The sequence below is a fragment of the Nelumbo nucifera genome, chromosome 7, assembly GCF_055504915.1.
Source record: "Nelumbo nucifera cultivar China Antique chromosome 7, China Antique-T2T, whole genome shotgun sequence".
In the NCBI taxonomy this organism is placed as follows: domain Eukaryota; kingdom Viridiplantae; phylum Streptophyta; class Magnoliopsida; order Proteales; family Nelumbonaceae; genus Nelumbo; species Nelumbo nucifera.
In genome coordinates this window covers 30,952,435-30,976,832 of record NC_142655.1, presented here as the reverse complement: position 1 = coordinate 30,976,832, position 24,398 = coordinate 30,952,435, and the positions used below count along the sequence as shown (strand labels likewise).

At 37.2% G+C, this 24,398-nt stretch overlaps 1 protein-coding gene and 1 pseudogene across 2 annotated transcripts; one reads left to right on the top strand and one right to left on the bottom strand.

Moving 5' to 3' along the window:
- Positions 1–471: 471 nt before the first annotated feature.
- LOC104598238 (U1 snRNP-associated protein usp106-like) lies at positions 472–21,303 on the bottom strand. Its single transcript, XM_010260184.3, has 13 exons — positions 21,032–21,303; positions 20,152–20,204; positions 16,265–16,433; positions 16,113–16,176; positions 8,130–8,209; positions 7,836–7,992; positions 6,740–6,801; positions 6,483–6,545; positions 5,500–5,558; positions 5,093–5,174; positions 4,039–4,085; positions 3,664–3,939; positions 472–780 (listed from the first exon to the last, which is right to left on the bottom strand). Exons 1-13 carry the CDS (start codon positions 21,176–21,178, stop codon positions 762–764), a joined length of 1,278 nt encoding a protein of 425 aa, XP_010258486.1. The 5' UTR covers positions 21,179–21,303; the 3' UTR covers positions 472–761.
- A 782-nt stretch (positions 21,304–22,085) lies between these two features.
- Positions 22,086–23,585, top strand: LOC104598237 (RHOMBOID-like protein 13 pseudogene; annotated as a pseudogene). The gene has a single exon (XR_016078927.1). The product of XR_016078927.1 is annotated as an RHOMBOID-like protein 13 pseudogene (transcript).
- The last annotated feature ends 813 nt before the right edge of the window (positions 23,586–24,398 follow it).

The following is a 24,398-nucleotide window of genomic DNA, read 5'->3' as shown; positions in this document are numbered from 1 at the left end:
ATTGGTCCATCCAAATTGATTTTGGCCTGGATAGAGTCCAATCCAAAATCGGTCTATTAACACCCTAAATTCAAAAAAAAAATAATTGAATTGGTCAACAAACCACTAACCTGACGATTGAAATACAACGGTTTCAGAGTCATTTTCATTTTAATTATTTTTAATTTTTAAAAAATGTCACAAGCGGTACTTCTGGGCGGATTTTCAAAACCTTGGGGACAGACAATTCCGCCCATGCCAGCACGTACCCATGTTTTTTGACATACGGTACACCCTGTAAAATATTGGTCTCATTAACATTTTGAGTTTTGCTTCCAGATAAAATACAAGATAACTAGCTTAGCTAGGCAATTTTTTTTTTTTGATGAATTTGGGCAAAAATTATGGACCCTTCAACTGATTGAGAGCAACAGTAGGTTTTGCCTTTATGGCTAGTCAGCTGTGAAAGCGAAAAGTACAGGCTGCACCAAGTAGGCTGAAAGAGAGCCAAGTGGCATTAGACTGCTGTGAGAACACGTCACAACAGCTGATACTTGAAGAATGTCAATAAGTACAATTCATCCTTTTAAATCCTCATAACCTATAATTTCTCATAGCAGCAAAACAAACATAAGTAAACAGATCATTGTCTTAGCACCTATGGAACCAATACTGGTTACTATTGGAACATATGAAATGGAAACAGAGGCATTATCTTTTGCTCCTAAAGCAGACTTGGATATAGCTAGAACTCTCAATCCCCATTCCTCGCCACTTTAGGATTAGTAGCGATCATAACGCCTGCATTGACAAATTAGAAAATAAATAGTTATGAACAAGGAAAGAATAGTGCAATTGAAATATGCTATAGATCCTACCAGTACTGTTATGAATTAGATTGTCAAACTAAAAAGCAACTGAGCATGCACAAACAGGCATACACGCAAGACCCAGTTCTTGCTTCCTCCCCCCATCCCCGAGGCCTCTCTCCTAGCAAAGGAGAGCTTCTTCCAAACGCGATGGGATTCCCTGCAAGCAAAACTCTGCACACACTCTGAGAGACCCAGTTCTTGCTTCCTCCCCCCATCCCCGAGGCCTCTCTCCTAGCAAAGGAGAGCTTCTTCCAAACGCGATGGGATTCCCTGCAAGCAAAACTCTGCACACACTCTGAGAGCATAGGAATCCAACAACACATAGGGAACACGTTCCCATGAATTTAACTTTACCTGATGTACGACTGAATGATGTGTGCAGAATTTTTGTTTGCAGGAGATCCAAGCTCCCACAATTTCAAAGGTTCTACTTGCTACTGTACAGAATGTAAATTCCACAGAATCATTATAGCTCATGCATGCTCTGGATGCGACATTGGTGCAGGTTTAGACCACGGAGAATTGGTATTTAAGAATGAACAGACCAAAAATGGTTTTCATTGCTACCAACAGGAGCATTACAACAGTTTCACATCATGGTCAATGGTGCAGGTTTGGACATGTAAGTCCAATAGTCGGTGAACTTTATAATTTTAGCTGCAATGGTTATTGTACCATCCACTTTCCTGATAAATATGCACGCACTCAGCATATTATTGCTGCAAAGACAATTTTCTCATGTATAGAGTATACCTGCAATGCCAAATACTAATACAATCCAAGTAACCTAGGAAAAGAAAGCATGAGCAGTAACTATTCCAATTATCATCATGGTTAAAATGTTCCAGAGACCTTGTGGAATTATAATTATGTATACAAATGGTCACAAGGAGACAGCTCTGCCACTACTTCTAATGGCCAGAAGACCACCAAACATGTGGGTGTGGTGTGTCTGACTTACTACACAAATAAAATAGAATATATTTGAGCCTGAGATTACAAAGCATAAATAGATACTTTACATACACAGATGCATGCGTTTGATGGGTCATGGGTCTGCTGTTAATCAGTGGCACAAAAATACAAAAAATGGTAAAAAATCAAAAAGAAAGTCTGAAAATTCAAAATAATAGCCAAAAAATTCAAAAAAATAAGAAAATATATTAAACATAGTATTAATAAATAATATAAACTTAAACTTAAAAAAAATGTTTTAAAAAGCCATTATCTAAAATTAAAATACATAAACATAACATGTAAAGTGTATTCAAATGAGAATTTAAAAATAAAATCAAACATTTAAAACATTTTCAAGCAAGCAAAACCCACAATCTCTTTTTTCCCTCAATTGCATTACTTCAAGTAGCTAATGTGATGTAAAACATATTATATTCCTGATTCTATGAGCTGCCTTTGATGCCCCTCAAAAGGACTGCAGCTAGGACCTAGGCAAGCCGCATACCCTAAAATGTGTCTCTCCTGTGTGCCTAGGTGTGCCTTTTAAATCACTGAAACCAGCCCAGCCCAAGCCTTAGCACAATCAAAGTTGGGTTTGGTTAAAGCTCAGGTTGGGTCTGGTTGACCTTCAACCCACCTGAGTTGCACACCTAGTGGCAGAAATATGCTGTTTCATGCAGGGAAAATTTCCTACTTAGATCCAACTGGTGGGTTTGCTATTGGGTCATCCATTGTGAAGTAACTACAAAGCTTCCACGAGGCAACATAGTTTGGAGCGAAGAAGAATCACCCAGGCCCCAGATTCCTTTCTTCCATATTCGCGGAATATGACCAAAAGCACATTGCCACATGTTCAGAAAAAGTACTTTTATGGAATCTTTTAATTAAAAGATTGAAAACTTGAATGGCTATTATAAATTGTGCAAAACTCCAATACAAGGAGGGGAACAAGGATGATGTGAAAATGCAGTGCAGTAATGAATATGTAGCAAATCCAGAGGGTTCCCCATTTGCATCAGCTACGATTCCTCCATATGGCAGAATAGGCTTGAATAAGCAAGTAACAGGGTTAGTATTATGCTGCTTTCTCTAGTGAATGGCTATGATGCATGGACAAATCAAAATAGATAATCTGTATGTTGGGTATCCAACTTTTAGGGCTTGTTCGTTTGCTTTGAAGTCTAACACCTGAAAGTTCAATAATTACATTAAGAGGTATATTGGTATTGGTGAACTTTTCTTTCCTCTAAACTCTGAATGCAGAGAATGTTGTTCTGAACTCTTAATTCCGAATTCTGAAAATTATCAAATATCCATACTATATATTAGAGTTTTTATTTGTCTTTTTGGGGGTATCATTGGAAAACAAAAAATTGTATGATTGCACTTTAAGAGATGAGAGATGAGAAGAAACGAACAACCATTTTTCTCTTAAAGTTAAAAGATTCCTCTTAAGAGATAAGAGTTTAGAGGAAACGAACAGGCCCTTAGTTTAAATACAATCAATGTGGATGGACACCTTGCCCTGCCATGTCCTTGTAACATGAGTCAATGGATCCCATTCCCAGACAAGGCAAACTTCAAGAAAGACACTACAGAATAGTATCCATTTAGGTAACTTGCTATGGATGCTGAAGCCCGTCCATGGCATGGCCATTATCATCACCAAAATATGTTCATGCAATTACTGATTAACTCACCAACTATTAGTAGATATCATTTATTATTGGGATTACCCATTTAACATCCTATCTGAGTATCCAAGTCTTAAAAGTCAATCATAATGTGAAAATAAAAACTTAACAGTGAAAGTAGTAATTTCCATGTGAAACATTTAAAAGTTGAGAACCACTACCTATGGCGATCATAATCCCTTGAACGTTCCTGTGAACGCGAACGTGACCTTCTGCGACTTCTTGAATCATAACTGCGTGAGCGGTCTGAATCTCTATTATCCCGTTCCCTATCCCGTTCCCGATCATACCCACGATCACGGTCATTATACCTATCCCGGTCTCTACTCCTTCGATCATAATCTTTCCCTCGTTCTCGGCTACCATTTCTATCCTCCCTATCACGGTCACGGTCCCTGCTACCTGCCCTGTCATGATCACGACTTCTCTCTTTTGATCTAAATAAAAAGATTCAATTTTATAAGGGCGATTGCAGGAAATATTTATCAATTTAAAGATTGCTCTGTATAAGATCAATAAACGCAAGAAAGAAGCACCTTCTATCATCATCACGGTCTAATTTTCGACTCTTGTTTCTCTCCTCCTGACAAAATTCATTTACCAAGAATGTACTGTTCAATACAAAACTTTGAATTGCAGCAAATGGTACTTTAAATGGGCACAAAGATGACTACAAACCATAAGCATGTAAGAAAAAAGACATAGCAAAAGGCCACTTGAACCAAATCAAGAACAGTAAAAACCACTTGAGCACAAGCTAACTAAAGAAGGAAATTTGTAATATTTAATAGTTTAATGTAATCAATATTTGTTTGTAATGATGTATGGATCTACATTTAAATGTTTTTCATTTTCAACAGTTATCCTACTATTTATATAGCATAAAGGACAAACTTAAAAATTGCTGTAACTTGAAACTAAAATACAAAAGAATAGTCTGCAAAGCCTATTTTTTTGGGCTATCCAAGTCAGACACCTCAGGCTCATACCTTCAGATTCCAACACTCAGTATCATCCATGTAATAAACTGTAAACTAAAATACAAGAGTATAGTCTACAAAGCCAATTCTTTTGGGCTATCCAAGTTAGACACTTCAGGCTCATACCTATTTCAGATTCCAACACTTGGTATCCATGTAATATAGTGTAACTCGCAAGTAAAAAAATTAAAATAAAATGAAAGATGTCATAAACACAACAAAACTACAGACTCTTCTGGGTTTAGAAAAACTCACAGATGGCACACTAACTGAAACTGTACACAAGAAAGTGAAATATTATACCAGCACCAGAATCAGCAAATTACAGAGTACTAACTCAAAATGTGCCCAATAACACAAGTAAAGCAACCAGGAGATCCAACCCATCAGAACATGCTTTGATGTGCATATCAACATCAAAATTGCACAACAGATGAACATATCAACATATCACTCATTAAGACAACAAGAACAAAAGAGATGAATCTCAATACATAGGCACCTTAGGCATTACGTTTAGTAACATATCCTTCTCTATAAACTTGTTAACCATAAGCAACTCCAACAGCAATCAAGAACACAGTTTACACAATAAATAGGATTAACTAACCTGAAGTTCTGCTAACTTGTCACGAATCTGCATATAACCCAAATGAAGCTTTCCACCAAAATGATCAGCCAAACGACGGTCACTGAGAATCACAAGGAAAATTAAAACAGCTCATTTATTACAAATTTATACAATCACTTCAGAGATCCTATATGTGTAATTTATATACTGTGGCCCCATTAGCTTCTACATTTATATGTAACATAAAACAGAAAAACACGCACATTCTTTAGCTGCAAAAGTTATCCTCGTAAAACTGGGCCCAAAAGCCTGCTGGTGACATGGAGGTATAATACGCCTGGTCAAAAGCTGAAGTACTTGAAAGCCCAAATACTACTCTTTTGTTGCCCTCATAGAAGCTAGGAAACATAAAATAGTGACTACAAGACACAGGACAGGAGTTTTACCTGTCATATACACTCAAGAATGCTCCACAAATGTCACAGACACGTAGCTTCTGATCAGTCTGCAAATGGTGCCAATATTAACAATGAGATAATTGTTGGATAATATTCACAACAACTACATATGAAACACAAACCTGTCACAGAAGCGAGCACAGATTATCAAGTAAAACCAGGAAAAAGAAATGGGCTGTCCACATTGGTTTACGAATTGCAGAAACCTAACCCAGGATGAGATTGAAGAGAAAATGCCTCAGAAATACCTTTTTTTTGTCTTCTTAGAGAGAGAACAGTTCTATGGAAACTTTGGAAATGCAACCCTAACAAAGCCAAAAACAAAGAGCACTGGAAAGGTTGATGAACAATAGCAATGTCCTAGGTTTACATAAACAGTCCGTTTGCCCCAAGGTGATGTTATAAACTGTAGATTACTTGATTTTTTTTTTTGATTAATTACTGTACAGTACTTGATGACCAAGCAACCCAAGTCATCCAATTGAGAACAGGTAAGAGATTTGCAGCCTAACACATCCAGAAGGCAAGTGGCACACAGAATTCTTTCCCTTTTCATGTCTTTCACTGGTGTACTTGCAGGTTTCTATGGAAACTAGAAAGAGACACCTAATCACTAAGGTCACAATTATGGTGCAATTGGATTTTGCGTAAATTGAACTGCCAATTCCACAAATCACTGAATTTAGTAATTTGTGCCTTTTGGGTGCTAAAGAATACAACAAAAGGCAGAAATTTTAACCATGAAATCAGCATTCTAGCAGAATTTGGAATAAAGTGGGGCCTAGTCTTTAGTTTATCAGCAGGCCTAGTTTTAGACAGGAGCAAAATTTAAAGTCAATTGAAGCTTCCATGATCCAAACACAGTTTAAAGGGCATATGTACAAGTACACAGTGAAAACATTCAAGGAGAAAGAACTTGTCTTTCAGAATAATCAGGATATGTAAATAAAATAACTGCTCTAGAAACTTACAATGCGAACATCAGCAGCAGTATACTTTGACGAGTCCAGAACTGGTTCCTGCCTTGCTCCCAACTAAAGTAAAAATAGAAATGTAAGAAAACCAGTCATGTGCACAACTAAATGAATCTTTTTTAAAATATAAGCAAACCTCTACAAGTTCTTGGCAAAACATCAACAGTAATTGGAAACACATGGCCATAGCCTGACCAATTTAAACACCCAGATAAAAAAAAAAAAAAAAAACATAAAAAGGAAAAAGGAAAAACCTTCTTAAGTGCTTCAGCCTCTTCTAAGGCCTTTTGTGCCTCATCTACCATTCCTTGCTCACCTGCAGGACAGACACTAAAGGTAAATATGGACACAAGACAATTTCAGAAACCTTTCAGCAATAAAATGAAAATAAGGAGCATGTCAAAATCTAAATATGACAATTATGACAACCACAACCTCACGACTTATCTATCAGTTCTGCGCTTGTTGAGTCCCCAACTCCAATTGGGCCCAAGAATATAATTATTATCTTTCCCTGAACTGTTTTCCAAACACCCCACCAATCCCAGAGTTTCTTGGGCTTCCTAAGCTGCACCCATCAAAATTCATTTTGATACAATTCATGGGTGGAGGGACCCAACTAGATGTTGACACACTTGCAGGAGTTGAAGAATTAGCAATACATTGCCATCCTGAAAATTCCTGATAGAGAAATCTTCTCCCTTGAAATTTGCTTGTTGAAACCTATTTTTCTAATTACCCTGGGTTTATTGCTTCCCTGTTTTTTTTTTTTGATAAATCTTTGCTTCCCTATTTTTCAAGGCTAGTCCTAAAGGAAGAAAGAGAGGTGCTTTCATCCCATAAATTACTCTACCATAAAGGTCCATAACTCATTCTTGAAACTCATCCAACACCCTAAAATAGTAATTTCTCCTGATTTAGGGCCATTATCATAACTCTACACTATTCTACACTGGTGTGAAAGCTTCAACAAATTATTAATTGAGACCCTTTAAGTTCTTTCATTAGAGATGGTATTGCAAGCCCCAAATCCCCCTTGGACTAGTTGCTGCAAACCAGGAGCAAACCCAAGACTTCCCCAAATGTCCAACTTAAATCCCAAGAATTCCCCTTCCCTTTCTTTGCATCATTAACCACTCCTTATGTAATGAGCTCAATCATAGCATCTTTGGCCCATGATTTGTCAGGTAAGATTCTTGCTTTCCTTTCCACACATGAATGTTGCCATTTTCTTTCAAGGAGTAACTGTCATCATTAATACTGCAGAACCAGACAGAATCCCTTAGATGCAACAAGACAGTTTCTTCATAATAGGTATTATGATCCGAGGATGGCTAATAATAGACTCACCAAGATCTTCTGCCTTTTTCAACTTCTCATTTATCATTTCCTGAGTGCGAGGGTCTGGTGGTGCAAGTACGGGCAATGGAGCCAGTGCTGGAGGATTTGAAAGTGGCTGTGGTAATGAGGCTCTGTCTTTGTTGAAGGCATCAAGAAGAAGCATGGACTGCCATTGGAAATAACAATGTTTTTTTTTATAAATGTTGGAAATAACAATGTGTCACTCCACAGAGCTAAGAACATGAGCAGGAGTCATGAAACTCTACACTGAAAGCAGCAATACAACAGAAATGAACAATCTACCTGTTTGTCTGCTCTTTTGGTTCTAAGTTCTTCCACCACTTCCAAAGCTCTAATCTTATTATCAGTCTTGCCTTCAAGATCTGCAAATTTATATCATTCATGTGTCTCATTACTAAACTTCTGTTAGTCCAATTAAGACATCTGTACATGTAAAAGGTTTCAATGATTCAAGAAACTGTCCTCACACCCCACATGAAATAATAGAAGAATCAGTTAACATAATTAAAGACCAATAAATATAAATGATAAGTATAAACAAAAGTTCATATTGATAACTACCATTAAATTTAAATAACACCCACTGCAAAATAAAAAAACAACAGAAATTGAATCAATTAAAATGTTTTCTTAAAAAGCAATTAAAACTATAAAATCAGTATTTTTTGTGTGAAAACTAAGAATTTAAGACCTAACGTGGACTTGTTTGGGCTTGCCTCGAGGGGCGTGGCACAAAGGCGGCTCGTAGAATCAGGAATGCAATATGTTTTACATTATATTAGCTATGTGAAGTACTGCAATTGAGTGAAAAAAGAGATTAAAGGTTTTACATGCTTGAAAATGTTTTATATGTTTGATTTTATTTTTAAATTCTCATTTGAATATGCTTTACATCTTATGTTTATGTATTTTAGTTTTAGATAATAGGTTTTTTAAAACATTATTTTAAAATTTAACTTTATATTTTTTAGTAATATTATGTTTAATATTTTTTTTTATTTTTTTGAATTTTCTGACATTTTTTTTATTTTTTAGCATTTTTTTCTATTTTTGTGCCTTGCTTCAAAAGGCGCGCACCTAGCCTTGCGCCTTGCACCTCAAGCGCAAATTGACCCCTACACCTTTTTTGCGCCTTATGCTTTTAAAATACTGGCTTTGACCATTGAAGAGGTTGGGGAGCTGAAAAAGGTGTTCACAAAGAAAGAAGTGCTTCAAGCAAGGTTGCATCCAACCCAGCCCACCCATTTAAAAAGAAATTATCAAACAAAAAAGTGCTTCAAGCAATAGGGGAAGTGGAAGGGGCAAGACACCAGTGCCAGATGGGTTCACAGTGACTTTCTACAAAAGATCTTGGAGCCTCTTGAAAGAGGATTTGATGAAGTTTTTTTAGGAATTAACGGGGCCTAGAAGAGGAGCCTCAAGTCCACTTTCATCACTATTGCTTTCTAAAAAAAAGGAGTGTTGTGAAGTTTTAAGGATTTTGGGCCAATTAGCTTAATAGGCAGTGTTCAAAAAATCATATTCATAGACAAAGCATTAGCTAAAAGAATGAATTAAGTGATGGGTTCAATTATCTCTAAGAAACGAGGGACTTTTGTGATTGAGAGGCAAATTCATGATGGGGTGTTGATAACCAATGAGTTAATTGACTCTCAGAGTATGGATGGGATGGTGATGTATCAAGGCAAGCTAACCTAACAGCACCTTGGAAGGCCATTCACAACACCCTTCCTCAATTCCTCAATTTTATCAGGTATGAAGTTTGTTTTGGCAACATTGTTCATTTTTGGGAGGATATTTGGGTAGGAGACACACCTTTAAAGGATTTTTTCCCTTCGCTATTTTCTGTTTCTTTGTACAGAAAAGAAGTGGTCTCAAAATTTTTCTCTCCTTTGGGAACACCCTTAGATCCTACTTGGGATTTTGGGTTTCGTAGAGGACTTAGGGATGATGAAATTGAATCTCCTTATGTCTTGCTTGGTTGTCTTAATCAGGTTTGTTTGGATCCTTCCAAACCAGATAAGAGGGTATGGACTCCTAGACCCAATGGAACCTTCACTTGTGCTTCTTTCTTCAAGTCCATCTCTCAACTTTCTACTCACCAACCCTTTCCGTCAAAAGAAATTTGGTGCAGGCCAGTTCCCCAAAAAATTATGGCGTTTTGTTGGGAAGTATTCCATGGGAAAGTAAACACTCAAGATAACCTACAAAAGAGAAGGCCTTTCCTCTGTATTTCTCCTAGTTGGTGTATCCTCTGTAGAGCTCACGATGAGGATTGTTACCACCTATTAATATCTTGTCCCTTTTCTACAGACCTTTGGGCTTGGCTACTTTTGTTGTTTGGGAGTAGTTGGAGTCTACCGGCAGAAGTTCACATGCTCTTCAACCATTCTACCTTTTATTGGCCTACAACAATAAGGAGAATTATGTGGAGATGTGCTCATGCTGCCTTGATTTGGACTCTTTGGGAAGAAAGGAATATTAGAATTTTTCAAGAAAAGGAAAGTAGTAGTCAGGAATTGAAAGACTGTGTTAAATAAGGCAATACCTTGGCTGAAGACCATGGAAATCTTTCATCAATTCTCCTTTAATGACCTTTGGAGAAATTGGTCAGCAGTAGCGAGATGTTCATCTCTAAAGGACAAATCAATTACAAGCTGGTCTCCACCATCCGAAGGCTCACTGAAGTTGAACATTGATGGAACTAGCATGGGTAATCCAGGATTATCCGGAATGGGGGGTGCTTTGAGAAATGAGAAGGGAGAGATTTTGTTGCTCTACTCAGGTCCCTTGGGAATTGGGGACTCCATCAGGGCAGAACTTTTTTAAGCTGTTGTACAAGGGGTGTAATTTGCAAACAAGCTAGGGGTACAACACCTAACAATCGAGGGGGATTCCAAAGTGGTGGTGGGTTGGTTGAAAAATCCTTAAGAGGCTATGTGGCGTTACAAGAATGAAATGAAGAAATTTAGTTGGTTGACAAGGAATATGTTGGTCACTGTACAGTGGGTGGGGAGATCAGCAAATACTTTGTCAGATGTGTTAGCTAAGCAAGGGGTAAATAGGGAAGAATTGTTTTGGGCGCAATTGTGGTTCTTGCTTTTCTTTCCTAGTTTACTTGTAAGATTCAAGGAGGGGATGTAGCTCGCACCTCTCCCTGGGATGTTGTATGAACTCACTCTAAATCTGCTTCTGAATTAATAAATTTATTATCATTCATAAAAAAAAAAAAATTGACTCTCAGAGTAGGGAGTCTGGTATGCTTTTCATGGTGGACATGGAGAAAACCTATATGTTGAACAGACTAAACTTTGGACTCAGGTGGAGGAACTGGATGCTTTCAAGAGCAGCTTTCCTTTTGCAAGGCATCACAGGATCATATGGTGTATTTGAGTTTCATTTTAAACTGGTTTGAGGCAGTCTCAGGGCTAAAATAATAACATGCCTAAACTTAATTACTGGCTTCCCTATCAAAAAAAAGAAACGAAAAACCTAAATTACTGGTTGTGGGTGAGGAAGTTATTGCAGATAGAAGGCTAGCTGGTTGAAACAAGGTTCTAAATATCGATACAGGCCGATATGCTTTTTTTTATGTTTTATTTATTTTTTTTCAAAACCGGTTCAGAGGGGTCGGTTTAAGTCCTGGCTACCCTCTGAACAATGGCCTGACCCAATACACCCCCTATAGGGGCATATCAAGAAGGCCCTGATACGATACATATCAGCTAATACGGGCCGATACATAACGATATTTTGAACCTTGGGTTGAAAGGCCAAACATTTATCAAAAGGGTGAAAGTTAACCTTGATTAGGATCTAACCTATTAACCAATTAATGCATTCACTATTTTCCCTCTACCAGCTGGTGTAGCAGATATTTTGTAGGACCCTCACATGGACTTTTTTGGGCTTGCCTCAAGGGATTTGGTTTGAGGGTTCCCCAGCCACTGCTTGAAAAAACACAAAACTAAGCTGAAGCCCATGCCTGGGCTAAGGTACAAGGCACACAGGCACACACCTTTTCACAGGGGCTACACCTAGGTTTAGGCAAGGTGTATACCTTGAAAGCTGCCCTGTCTGTGCTCTTAGCAGTGCCTTTTAAATCACCGAGCACATGTTGAAGGAGCTTTACCCATCTTTATTCAAGGTAGCTCAATAAAGAGGCTCTGGTTGCTCGTATATTTGTTTATCAAAGGGAACCAGTGGTGTGGAACCCAACCATTAGGAGAACCCTAAATGATTGTGAGGTAGAAACTTACATGGACCTTAAGTAGAAAATTGGCTTAATTAACCCAAGCAGGAGAGGTGCTATATAGGTGGGTTTGGGTGTGGAGCAGAGATGGGACTTCTTAGTGAACTCGTTTGATAAAAGCTAGCTTTGATGAAGTCCATTTCTCTTGGGCTAAGTGTAGCATACCATGCTTAACTCACAGCCCATACTTGCAGTCTACACTCAAGAAACCCAAGCCAGCCCATTTTAGTAGCCTTGGCCAGCTCAATTGGAGTCTGTAATTGATAAAGATTGAGAAACTCTTTAAGATTTCAATTTCTTTCCTTTGTTAGCAAGTATTTCCTTGTTCAGTTACATTTGTTAAGAAGATAGCTATACTGTAGATCCCAAATAGATTTGATGTTAATCTATATATGTCATTGTGAAGACTCTTTTTCAGAACTATTGAATAAATGATACTTGAGTTGCCTTTTTCAGACAAAATCATCCTTGTTACATGATGAAGACTCAAAGACATTATAAGGCCTAACCTCAGCCATCACATCTATAGAGTTTTCCACCAACATCAAAGAGGATGAGGATAGACCACCATTTGTGTCTATCAATCACCCAACTAAATTCGAACTCACGTGAGTATTTAGAATACCAAATGAAACATCCCCAATGGGCCTAGACATGTTAGATGGTCCACACTTCTCATTACAAAACTTCAAACCAGAATCTCTCCTACTAGGCCTAATTGTCGGCCCACCCAGTTGATCAACTAAACCCCCAATGGGTTTAGCCAATAAGCCATCCCAGAAAATTTAACCACCAAGCCCCATTCTCTACTCTTCACCTCTTTAAGCTTTAAATTCCTTTCCCATGCATTCTTCAAAACACCTGCCGAACTCAGCATCATTAATAATTCCTATTCCCGAGTTGCCCTTATCTTGAACCTCCACCCGCGTGACCTTTCAACTCCCCACTACCCCCTTCTTGACTGCTCGCTTCTCAAATTCGGCCAAGCACCTCCAACAAGAACTCCTTGAGCCATCGCAGGGGAAGACATCCCTCTATCACTAGTCTTAAGTCAAACCACTCACTAATGAAAGTCAATGCCAAAGACAATGGGACCAAGTGGATCACCTCAACTTCTAACAAAATTCGCACCAGTATGAGGTTCTTCCATCTCTTTCTGCAGAGATTGACTTTCCTGAAAATCCCACACGCATCCCCCACAGCACAAAATGTATCCAAGCTCCATGCATGGAGAGGAATACCAAAAACATTAATCCACACAAGACTTCGAAGACCCACAAATTGCTCCAACTAAAGGATTCCATTTTCTGACTTGTATACTTTTCTTCGAATGCCATTCCACACGAACCCACTTCAAGACATCCTCTTCCCCAGGCTTAGAAACAGCCTACTATAAACATGAACCTAACAACATTGCCGTCTGTCTCCAAAAACCTCTCTAGGCTTCTACTGGCTTTTTGTTTCACTTAACATCTTAACCATCCTATAGGGCCTTGCTTGAAACCCCTTTTAAAAATTTACTGGTTCTATTTTAACTTGTTTTAGCCGGCCGCTTAAACTCTGAAGTTCTGTCCTACCACTTTTATTGGGTAAACATAAGCTAAATCAAAGTGACAAGCTCAGGCTTTCTGGCCTGACTCCAGCTTGCTTAGGCCCTTTTCATCCACCTAATTAGTTGCTTTTTGGGTGGGTTCTGCATCATCCAGAAAATCCATGAGGGCCAATAACTCATAGGCATCTATGAAAAAAACACTTATAAAAACAGCCATCACCCATTTGGTCCCAGTTACCTGGGGTGTTGGGAGGGCCAATAACATATCATTCACAAAATTGATAAGGAAATAGACAATGACTTCAAATCACCACAGATTTAAAAAAATGCATCCCTATTTCTTTTAGAGTGAATTATATAAATCCCAATCATCAGATTGATATTTGCTTTCGATTAAAGGGAAATAAGTTGGAAAAATAGATGCATGTTCAATAAACTGGAGGTGGGGAAGGGAATGGTAAAGGTAAGGTCCATTATGCCCCCACTGAAGCCTTTAAAGCAGCTACTATTTTTTATCAGTAACAAAAACATTTCATTGATTAGATTTTACAAAAGTATAAAATTTTGAAGAAAACCCAACAAAAGAGATAGATAGCCCAATGGAGCAAAGCACCAGCTACCTCCCCCAAAGAATACATTACAATTCAGCCCAGAAAACTCTAAAACAACCATAAGCATTGTTGAAACTTGAAAGTTAGCTTGCTCAGTTATTGTCAAAAAAGCGTTAACATGCTCAGCCTCAACTACTGCCAATCTGAAGACCGAAAGACAGAAGTGGATCTTGTCTCAAACCCTAAAAACCATAAGTATTGTTTCATTCAAAAATTTAATTTCCAAATTCCACTTTTTTTACCTATAAAATAACATAAGCATCTGAGTTCTATCCACTTATGATAATAAGTTCTTAAGATGGCCAATAACATCCAAAGCTATGATAGCCAAGATACCTGCACACGCCTGGTGCACTTGGACAAATATGACAACTAGTGGGCTATTTGAATAAAATGATGAAAGAACAAACTATCTGTGAATAGTAATTATCCCATATTCAGTTTCAGCCATTAAGGAACTCACAACCTCCTCAATAGCTTATTCACTGTGTGGACATTTTGTAGTGTTAGCACTTCTAAGTATGGAAAATGGTATATTTAAAACATACCATACCATAGAAAAATCTGTATACCTTATAAGCTTAATAAATTTTGGCAAGACATAAGTAATGGGAACTGATGCTTCACTTCAAAAATTTGATGAGATACTTCCATACTGGAACCTGTATCAGTCTTGGATCTCAGAGAATGACAGATAATGTCTTATTTCCCATATTTGTATCCATATCGGGGAATTTTAGATTGGAAATATCAACTAAGCTTTATTCCAATTATTTTATCTGTTAAATGAATACTGCTCTATCGTTGCAGCACATGAGGCTATCTCTAAAGAAAATAAAACAACTCCCTAGAAATAAACTATCTTGGCACATTGTATATGATATACCTTATAATTTTCTGGACCAACATAACAATACCCAGTAGACTTAAAGATCCTTGAGAATCACCTTTTCTATCAAAAAGACAGCCTCATGTATGTATAGTCCAAAACAATTCATAGGCCAGGTATATCTTTTATTTCCCAGATTGATTAGGCCAATTATGTAGGCGAGGCTAGGCGACAGGGAGGGTGCCTTGTCGCCTAGGAATGCGCCTTGTAGCCTAGTCACGTAGGCAATGGATGTTTGAAAATAAAAAAACATATATCCTAGGGTGGTTCCCTAGGTTCCATAGCCATATTTCCTTGATAATTATCCATACTTTTCATAAGAAAATTATAAACTTCACATAAAGTATAGAAAATCAACATATTCATGATAAGAAAAGGAAGAAGAAAAGAAATTTAAGAAAAAATATTGGGGCTGAACCCCTATTTTTTATAGGAAAAGAATAAAAGAAAAAGGTGGAAGAAGAAAAAGAAAAAGAAGAAGAAGAAGATGTGGAAGAAGAAAATGTGTTGATTAGAGATAATTTTAAGTTCTTCCTTACTTATTGGTTCAGGTTTTGAAGTCTTTGAGGGTTCAATACCGAAGTTAGCAATGTCTATGTTGATTAAACCCTAACAAATAAGAAAATAATAAAAAGAAATTAGTAATATAACCACACAAAATGAATATTTTAGTTTAATAATGTCTATTTTATAATTATAATCTCAAAAAATAAGAATATAAAAGTATTTTATAACACAATATACAAAACTGCTTGGCAATTAGGCGAGGCAAGCCTCCAAGGGTGCATTGTCGCCTAGGCGTTGCCTTGGCAACTATTGTAACAATACACATGAAGCATGCAAGATACAAGCAAAAACATATTGTTCTTTTAAACAAGGAAAATACACTGTATCTCAGTGGCAAAGCACTCATAATAAACAAAGAGTATTGGAATGTTATGCTGGTTTATCAGAGAATTACCAAACTGATCAGCTTCTTTCAATTTCTCCTTAATTTGCTTAGTCAACTCAAGAACCTCAGGTGACTGCAGTTTCAAAAGAGTGATTTAAATTTCCACCTGAAAAATAATAAATGCAATGATAGCTAAAAGCTATGACCTGACAAACAAGTACCTGTGTAACCTCAGAGACAGATATAGCAATGGCAGCTTTGGCATCTTCATCCTCCAGACGCTTAAGAGCTCTTGTAATTTTCCTATCACACTCAACAATAAGCCTATCTATGACATCTTCCAGGTCCCTGTCATAATTATCATTGCCTTTTGCTTTGGCTTCCTCATATCTATAAAGAATTAAGGATGGATGCCATAATGACTACCAAAACAAACCCTAGGTGAGAGGGCATAATTCTAAAATTGGCCATATCTTGTAATGTTTGTTAAGACATGCATTAGAAAAGAAACAAAGTTCACATGTAACTGGGGAAAAAAGAAATATGTCCTCACATATTTGGACATATGTTGTAATATTGTACAATGCCAGAAATGTAGAAATGAAAGTAAAAAAGTTAATGTCAACCTGATGAGAAGGTATAAATACATATTCAAAGAAAATTGTAGAACAACTATTTAACAAGTTCATCAAAAAGCAAGTAGTGCAGGCTATAGTCTACAAGGAGGACATGGATGAAAAGAAACACCATTGCAAGACCATTTTCTAATACTGGAAAAAACTTAAGATGAATAAATGAAACTCACCAAACTGAATAATTAAAAGTCACTAGATATGATCCAAGTAAGATAAACAAGCTGAAGAGTTTTCTAGCATCTGAATTTGAAACTAAGGATCTAGGAAAACCTTATTGCTTCTTGGGTTTTGAGGCGGCAAGGTCAAGAAGTATATTTGTGTCACAAAGTACACAATAGATCTGTTGAAAGAAACATGGAAGCTAGGGGCAAAACCCCTAAAGATTTGTTCCAAAGCCCGGTGGGGAAACTTCTCTTCTTATGCTGACTAAACATAATATTGCATTATTGCATATGTTGTACGGGTAATCATCCTGTACATAAACTAACCAAGAAAACTACATCTAGAAGCTACAAAAAGAACTTTGGGTTACTTCATAGAAATCCTAAGAAAGGGATTTTGTATGTCAACCACAGTGACATACAGTTGGAAGCATTTGGTAATGTTGATTCTGCTAGCTTTTTATTGACGAATGAAGATCTACCTCTAGCAAGTGTACCTTTATTGGAGGTAATCTTGTGTCATGGAGGAGTAAAAAGCAGTGTTTAGAAAACCGGAAACCTCTTTAATCATGTTAATTAATGAATAGGGTTCAAGCCTTGATAGCTTGGAGGGACTATTTAAAGAAAATGTAAATTAAAAGGCTTGAACCCTAGTCATTTGTTAATTAATGACTCTATTTGGGAGTGGTTTTCTTCTCTTTTTGATTGCAGATGGCTCCTCTTGATAGCTTGGAGGGACTATTTAGCTCCTCTGTTTTTTGTGCTCAAAAAGAAGAGGCAGGATTTTGGGGAGAAGCACTAGAGCAACGGTGGTTTGGACACTTTGGGAAGAAAGGAATCTAAGAATCTTTGAAGACAGGGAAAGATGTAAGGAAGCTGTGATAGAAGTAATAACTTTAAGGGTGGCTCATTGGGTGAAAACTTTAAAGCTCTTTGCAGATTTTAAAGTTGATAACTTTTTCAATTCATGGGGTTCAATTGCTGTTTCATCCTCCAGAAAACAAAGAATTATAGAGGCCTGGTCACCCCCATGTGCTGGGTGGAAGAAATTGAATTTTGATAGTAGCCGTATGGGCAATCCTAGCCCATCGGGTATTGGTGGGGTAATTAGAGAAGAAATGGAAACATCCTAGCATTGTATTCAGGTCCTATTCAGCATGGTGATGTGGTGAGATCAGAACTAATGGCAGCAGTTCATGGGGTGGAGAAGGCTAAAGAAATGGGGATTGAGAGACTAATCATGAAGGGGATTCAAAAATAGTTGTGGGCTGGCTGAAAAAGGAGGAAGGGGTAATTTGGCAGCTAAGGAATGAGTTCAGGCGCTTCAAACAGCTATCTAGAGATATGCTCATCCAAATAAGGTGGCTTAGAAGATCTGCAAACAGCATGGCAGATGGCCTAGATAAACAAGAACTTTGGAGATAATCCATCTTGTTGCATCTTTCTATTCTAAATTAATGAATAAATTATTCTGTTGCTGATAAAAAAAATGATGATCTAACCCACTAAGCCAACAAAGTTTTATTTCTTTCAGAATTTAGATTTTAATATTGTTATATATTAAGTAATTCTAAATCTTTGCTTCATAGGTGGCACTTTGCTTGATTCAGGGCTTCAGGCACACTCCTCACACCTCAAGTTCTAGAAACCTCCTTGTCTTTTAGTTGCCCTTGTTAAATATTGATTGGGGCCTCTATAGGAGTCAAATAAAGATGTTCAAAGAGGTAGGGAAAATACCAATGTATTTAAAAAAGACATAAAAAAAGATCAAGTTAGTTCCAACTAAGAATAACTGTCATGATCAAGTAACATCAAATGTCATAGTTTCAAATAAAAGAGCAGATTAGCCTCAATGTTACAAGAAAGAGAAGCATCATACTGCCAAAAGGAAACATAAGAAACAGCACCTTAAGCAAGCTTGGGTTTCAAAGGCACAAAATCAAGTGGTACATAATACCACTAACTAGAGCACGTTTTTCTCTAACCTTGGGATTAATGCAACCTATGACCCAGAAAAAACAGCAACAGAGGGAGTCATGTTCTACCATGTCAGTCTATGTAGACACAAAATGCACCAAATAAAAGTTCTAGTAAAGCATGGAAATCTGTGGATCTTGTACACAAGAAAAGTTCTAGTAGAACATAGAAATCTGTGGGTAAAAGAGTAAAGGTAAAGGAGTCAAATTTCTTAATGCAACAGGACTTTTGGAAATTTAAGATTGGTTAGAGACTTACAGGACTTTTTTTTTTGAAATGACTTACAGGACTTTTGAGAGACTGTTTTGAATTAAGAAGATAGCTTAGGAGTTAGGAAGTCTGAAAAGTCCTTTAGGGACTTTAAAATATAGTTCAGTCTTAGAGTTTATAGGAGCCTGGTTCAAGTTAGGCAATAAGGACTAGGAACAAGCATTTTAGCTTAGGTTGATAAAAAATAATCTCTGTAGCTTTATAATAGGGTTAATTGGGGTTAGCTAATGGACAGGTTTCGAGTCTTCTTCTCTGCTTTCTGGTTTTGCCTAAGGCAATACCCTATGACTCCTGTTGTTATATGAGGTTTAGTTGGACATAAGCTTATAAGAAGTTCTATTTATGGAGTTTGTAACCCTCTAATCAATGTCTCTCCTATTTCTCTTAATTAAACTTTGTTTTATATGTTTTTTGTAAGCTATATGTCTATCATTTTCATCTAGCAATCTGAGTCCTGCAGTCCCATGTCTGCATCGAGTGGTTAATCCAATCGTATGTAGTTTGGCTAAGGCAAGGGTTGGAAGGATCAATATTCATAACTCATACAAGAGCTCATATATTGTGGAACTTTGTACATAGTGTTGTCTATCATATTTTGTTTGTAATTGTGGCAGGGAAACAGGGAACTCCCTCTCTAGTTTGTATAAAATCACCTTGCTTGTATCTGTCTTCTTTCTTGTCTACTGGAAAGAATCTAAATGTATTAAATTTACTATTTGTCAAGATTTTTCTACCCTTGCTTCCACTTCAGATCCGAAACCTCACTCCAGCTAACTTGAATACAGAAAATTAACTCACACTTTTGACTTTCCTTCCCCACCTTCTAATCCTACTTTGAGCAACTTAGATACATATAGACTTTCCCATTGTCATTTTCTCAAAAAAGGACCAGTGAATAGCCTTGTCTCCTGAAGGGCCATAACAACAGCCTTGTTTTTTGGTAGACCATAAATGTTAATATGTTTGGCCATAGGCCCATAGTGTGCATCATATGAATACATACCGGTTATTTTAAACAAATAGCAATCACAGATAACCATAATGAGGTATGACTAGAAAGGATACTCTTTTCTCAGCTGCAATGAGTGCACCTTTGGACATGGCCCCATATCCATTTTCTGGTACAAATCAATAAAAAATGGTAGATCAGTACAGAAACTGTAAACATGGAAAGAAATTACATTCTCAGACCAAAAAATGCCATGATTCCAATGTACAACAGCAAGAATAGAAGCTGTCCAATAGCAGACTTCGGGCTAGTACTCAATGGCTTAAGCATGGTATGATAAAGATTCTTTTTTGTTAAGTGTATTAAATGATAAAGATCACAGATTACTATTCCAATGGTCTGCGGGATACATATACACTTTGACTAATAAAATTAACTTGGCAGTATCAAAGTTGAACGGTTCCAATGGGAAGTCCAGCCAAAGACATTATGATGACACAGACCTAGTGTGAGTTTAAGTTACCCGTTTATAGCAAAAAGGAAATAAGATTGGAACAAAGTAACATTGAGGAACTAAAATTCGATTCCAATTAATAGAGCACCACAATAGTAAATATCTCAGAGTTCATAACATGAAACATAACTTGAAAATTATGAAATAACAGTTGAAACGCTGAAAGACTATATGCAAAATTCAGTAAAAAATAGCACTTCTACATAATCATCTCTCTCGGGATATCAAGCTCAGAAGAAGCTAAAGGGAGAGACCTTAATGGGATTCTTGCAACAATTAACAAAACAAAAAGTAAAATACAATGAGTCGGATTCCATCCGCACTAAGAATTATGAAGAACGCTTCTATAACAAAATTATGCAAGAACAGGAGCAGCTAATCGCCTCGAACAGTTGCAAAGCATCAACAAGTAACAAAAAATAATATAAGGTAAATAAAATAACAAAAGGAAAAAATTACTGCTAGGGTTTAGAAACATGTACCGTTAACTGGAACAGCTCGTGAGGGCAAAGCCCAGCCAAGAATAGGCGACAGACGTCTCGGTCGTAGTACTTGCGATTCACCTCCCTCACATCACCATTTCTGTTCGCTCCCATTAACACGTCGAGCTGCTTACGTATAGCATCCATTTTTAGGGTTAGGGCTTCCTTTTCCTCCTTTCTGCCACCGTAAACAAGTACGTGGATGGAAAGAGTTTCCTTCAGGGCGCTGGTTCCGAAAGTAGGGTTCGTCCGACCATATCAAAGTATTAGGGCGAGAAGGGGTAAAATACGGCAGACGAAGCATAAAAGACCCTCGCCATTTGGTGAATTAACAACTTTGCCCATCTCATGATCTGATCTAATCTCCTAACAGTAAATGCCACCAATGGTAGCAGCCAAAATTGAATATTTGAACGTCAGTGTTAACGGTTAGTGGCACAAAGCAGTTTGGACATTGGACAATCTACGGGATCCCAAAATCAGGGACGGTCAGGATTGACTACAATGGGTTCCCTTGCTTACTTCAAGTTTTCCATTGCCATCTAGTAATTGTAATAAAAGGAAGGGGTATTTAAGTAATTAAACACAACTTCAGTTTTATACCCGAGATGAAGACATCTGGAATAGTGGTATCAGAGGACATCATCGTCTCCCTACTCCTATGTTCCCATCTTGCAGAAGTCAGAATTGAGCAAAATAAGAGCTCGAATTGGTTCATCCACAAAGGTATGAGAGACCCTTGAAACTTTTATTTGTTCAATTCCTTTGATCCTAGAAATCTAACTTGAGTTCTTTTTTTTTTCAAATCACGCCAGGAACGCTCGGCTTATCGTTTTGTTTGTTCAATCAATTGATATTTCGCATTATCTGCGGGAGGAAATTGTAATTTGGTTGGGTCTTTCTTCACGGTTTCTTATCATTGAAATGGTGAAACGTGTGCAAGTTTAGATCAATCAGGGTTGTTCTGGGAGCTTAATTGCTATTGTTCAGGAAAGAATTGGTAAATCTGTATATTGGGTTCTGTGGAGTAAGTGAATCTGTATATAGGGTTTCAAATTCTGGATGTCTTGAATAACTTCTAGGTTTTGAATTTTTTATTGGGTTTGTATAGCTAATCTTTCAGCATCACTCTTAGTTAGGTTTGCTGAATTGGATTTTGGCAACTCGATTAACAAATCCGGGACGTCACAAGATGGGGAAACCACTATTCCACGAGATCCTGCAAAAGCCTGCAACAAGTTGTATAATAGGACTATGCAGTGTAGTTTGGTTTTACATACAGAAGAAAAATATTGCATATGCACATGTTGGTTTGAGTTATGAAACGGCTATTGAAGGCCACCATTGGAGGATAATCACTTCTGCTTTCTCCCACATAAGTGTGATTCATCTGGTTTTCAATATGAGTGCACTTTGGAGTCTTGGAGTGGTGGAGCAGCTAGGTCACATGGGTCTGGGCATTAAATTCTATCTCCATTATACTCTTGTTTTGGTAGTCTTATCAGGGATTCTGGTTCTGGGAACTTACCATGTTTTAATCCAAAAATATAAGCTAGACTATTTTCGAAGAGTGACAGCTGTTGGATACTCATGTGTTGTATTTGGTTGGATGACAATCCTTTCTGTGAAGCAGCCAGCTTCTAAGCTAGATTTGTTTGGGTTCCTTTCGCTTCCCATCAGTTTTGCACCGTTTGAATCCCTCATCTTTACTTCAATAATTGTTCCACAGGCAAGTTTTCTTGGCCATTTATCAGGAATTATTGTTGGTTACTCCATTGCTTGGGGTTTGATCCATGGAATGAATAATTACTGGGCTATTTCAATGCTTGGATGGATCATGCTTGTGTTTATCTTCAGTTTGAAGCGATCAGGTGCCTTTGACTTCACTTTTATTGAGATAGAACCTGTTACAGATCCTTCATTGCCTTCTGTTGGTTTTCTTGTATCCGGAGATGGTAGAACGCTACAGATGAGTACACTTCCATCTGGAGGTTCTGAACTTGTCTAGCCTCTGATTTAGTTCATGTCCTATCCCTTTTAGAAGAGGACTTGGAATCATCCCATATTAATACTGTATGAGGGGTTATTTTGTCAAGATTGCCTGGTCTTGAAATTAGAAGGAGGCTCATGGTTCCTGTTGAGGGAACTGAAATCTGTGGAATACAATAGAGCTCATATGTTGTGATATAAGTGATCTAGTAAAGCTCCTTTTAGTTGGCACTACAAAGACATTCAAGGTCCATCTATCCATCTACAAGCACTTTGAGTATTCCTGAAATGGTACAACTCCTCTATTGTAATCCAGTTGCTTTTCTTCATTTTTTTTTACTCATTTGACAAGTAGATGGGTGCCATTACTGCCATATATGGTATTTATGCTTATAAATCATTTAACTTCTATGGTGCTCCATGTGATATTTGACGGTTGTACTCTTTTGGTTTGTTGGACATGACTGTAATCATTTTAGATGCTACTATTTTGATTATGATGCCTTTGAGGGAAATCCCCACCCCACAACCAAAAGAAAAAAAGAAATTAATGTTGATTTGTGACTGTTACATGTAAAATGCATGCCTATGGAATTTTTTTAGTTGCTCGTATGCTTTTTCTCCTCTAAAGAGTTTAAACTGGGAGATGTCGGCTTGAAATATAGCTAATTCCCTTCCCTGAGTTGCCTGCATCATTTAGGTTGTTGAGGAGGATAAATGGTCTGGTACACCATGCACCAAATACTGGTTATAATAGTTTCTTGACATCAAATTGTTTAATTATAACCATTTCTTTTAACCCATTGAGAATTGTTCATCATCTAAATTAGAATTAAGAAAGTAGATGGCTGAGTAAATATTTTATTTTTCAATTCTCTGATTGATATATACATATTGTTTCTTTAAGTACATAATATATCTGTATCTAGCATGAAATTGGCATCATCTAAGATGTAACAGTTTAAACAAAATTAATGGCCATAATAAAAGCCACCTTTCATTATAAAATGTCTTATAAAGAAGTTCCCATTTTATTGGGATTTGAAAGTTATTCTAGCTATTCTTTGTTACTGATAGAGGGCATATTACAAGCAATAAAGTGCAACTTTTTTCTTTTTTTTTTCTGCCTTTCTTTCCCAATATATAACAAGTTTTCCTTTTAGTTTATTACAATATTGAAGTACTGAGTGTAGAAGCAATCAGTATTTTATTGTCGGATATTCTATTCAACAGAAACACACTTTTCGGTGGTAGTATCACAAAATGCACCTCATTACATAATTGTTGTTACATGAGCACTATAATGTACAACACATTATGCAAAACCAGTGCTGTAATGTTGAACCTGTGGCAGGGTGCAACATCAAAATTGATCATG

Excerpts from the sequence above, each read along its gene's own strand:
- LOC104598238 (XM_010260184.3), bottom strand. The coding sequence starts at position 21,178 with ATGGATGCTATACGTAAGCAGCTCGACGTGTTAATGGGAGCGAACAGA. Across the intron at positions 16,177-16,264 it reads CTGTCTCTGAGGTTACACAG|TCACCTGAGGTTCTTGAGTT; the intron begins GTACTTGTTTGT and ends TTGAAACTGCAG. Across the intron at positions 4,086-5,092 it reads ACAAGTTAGCAGAACTTCAG|GAGGAGAGAAACAAGAGTCG; the intron begins GTTAGTTAATCC and ends GAATTTTGTCAG.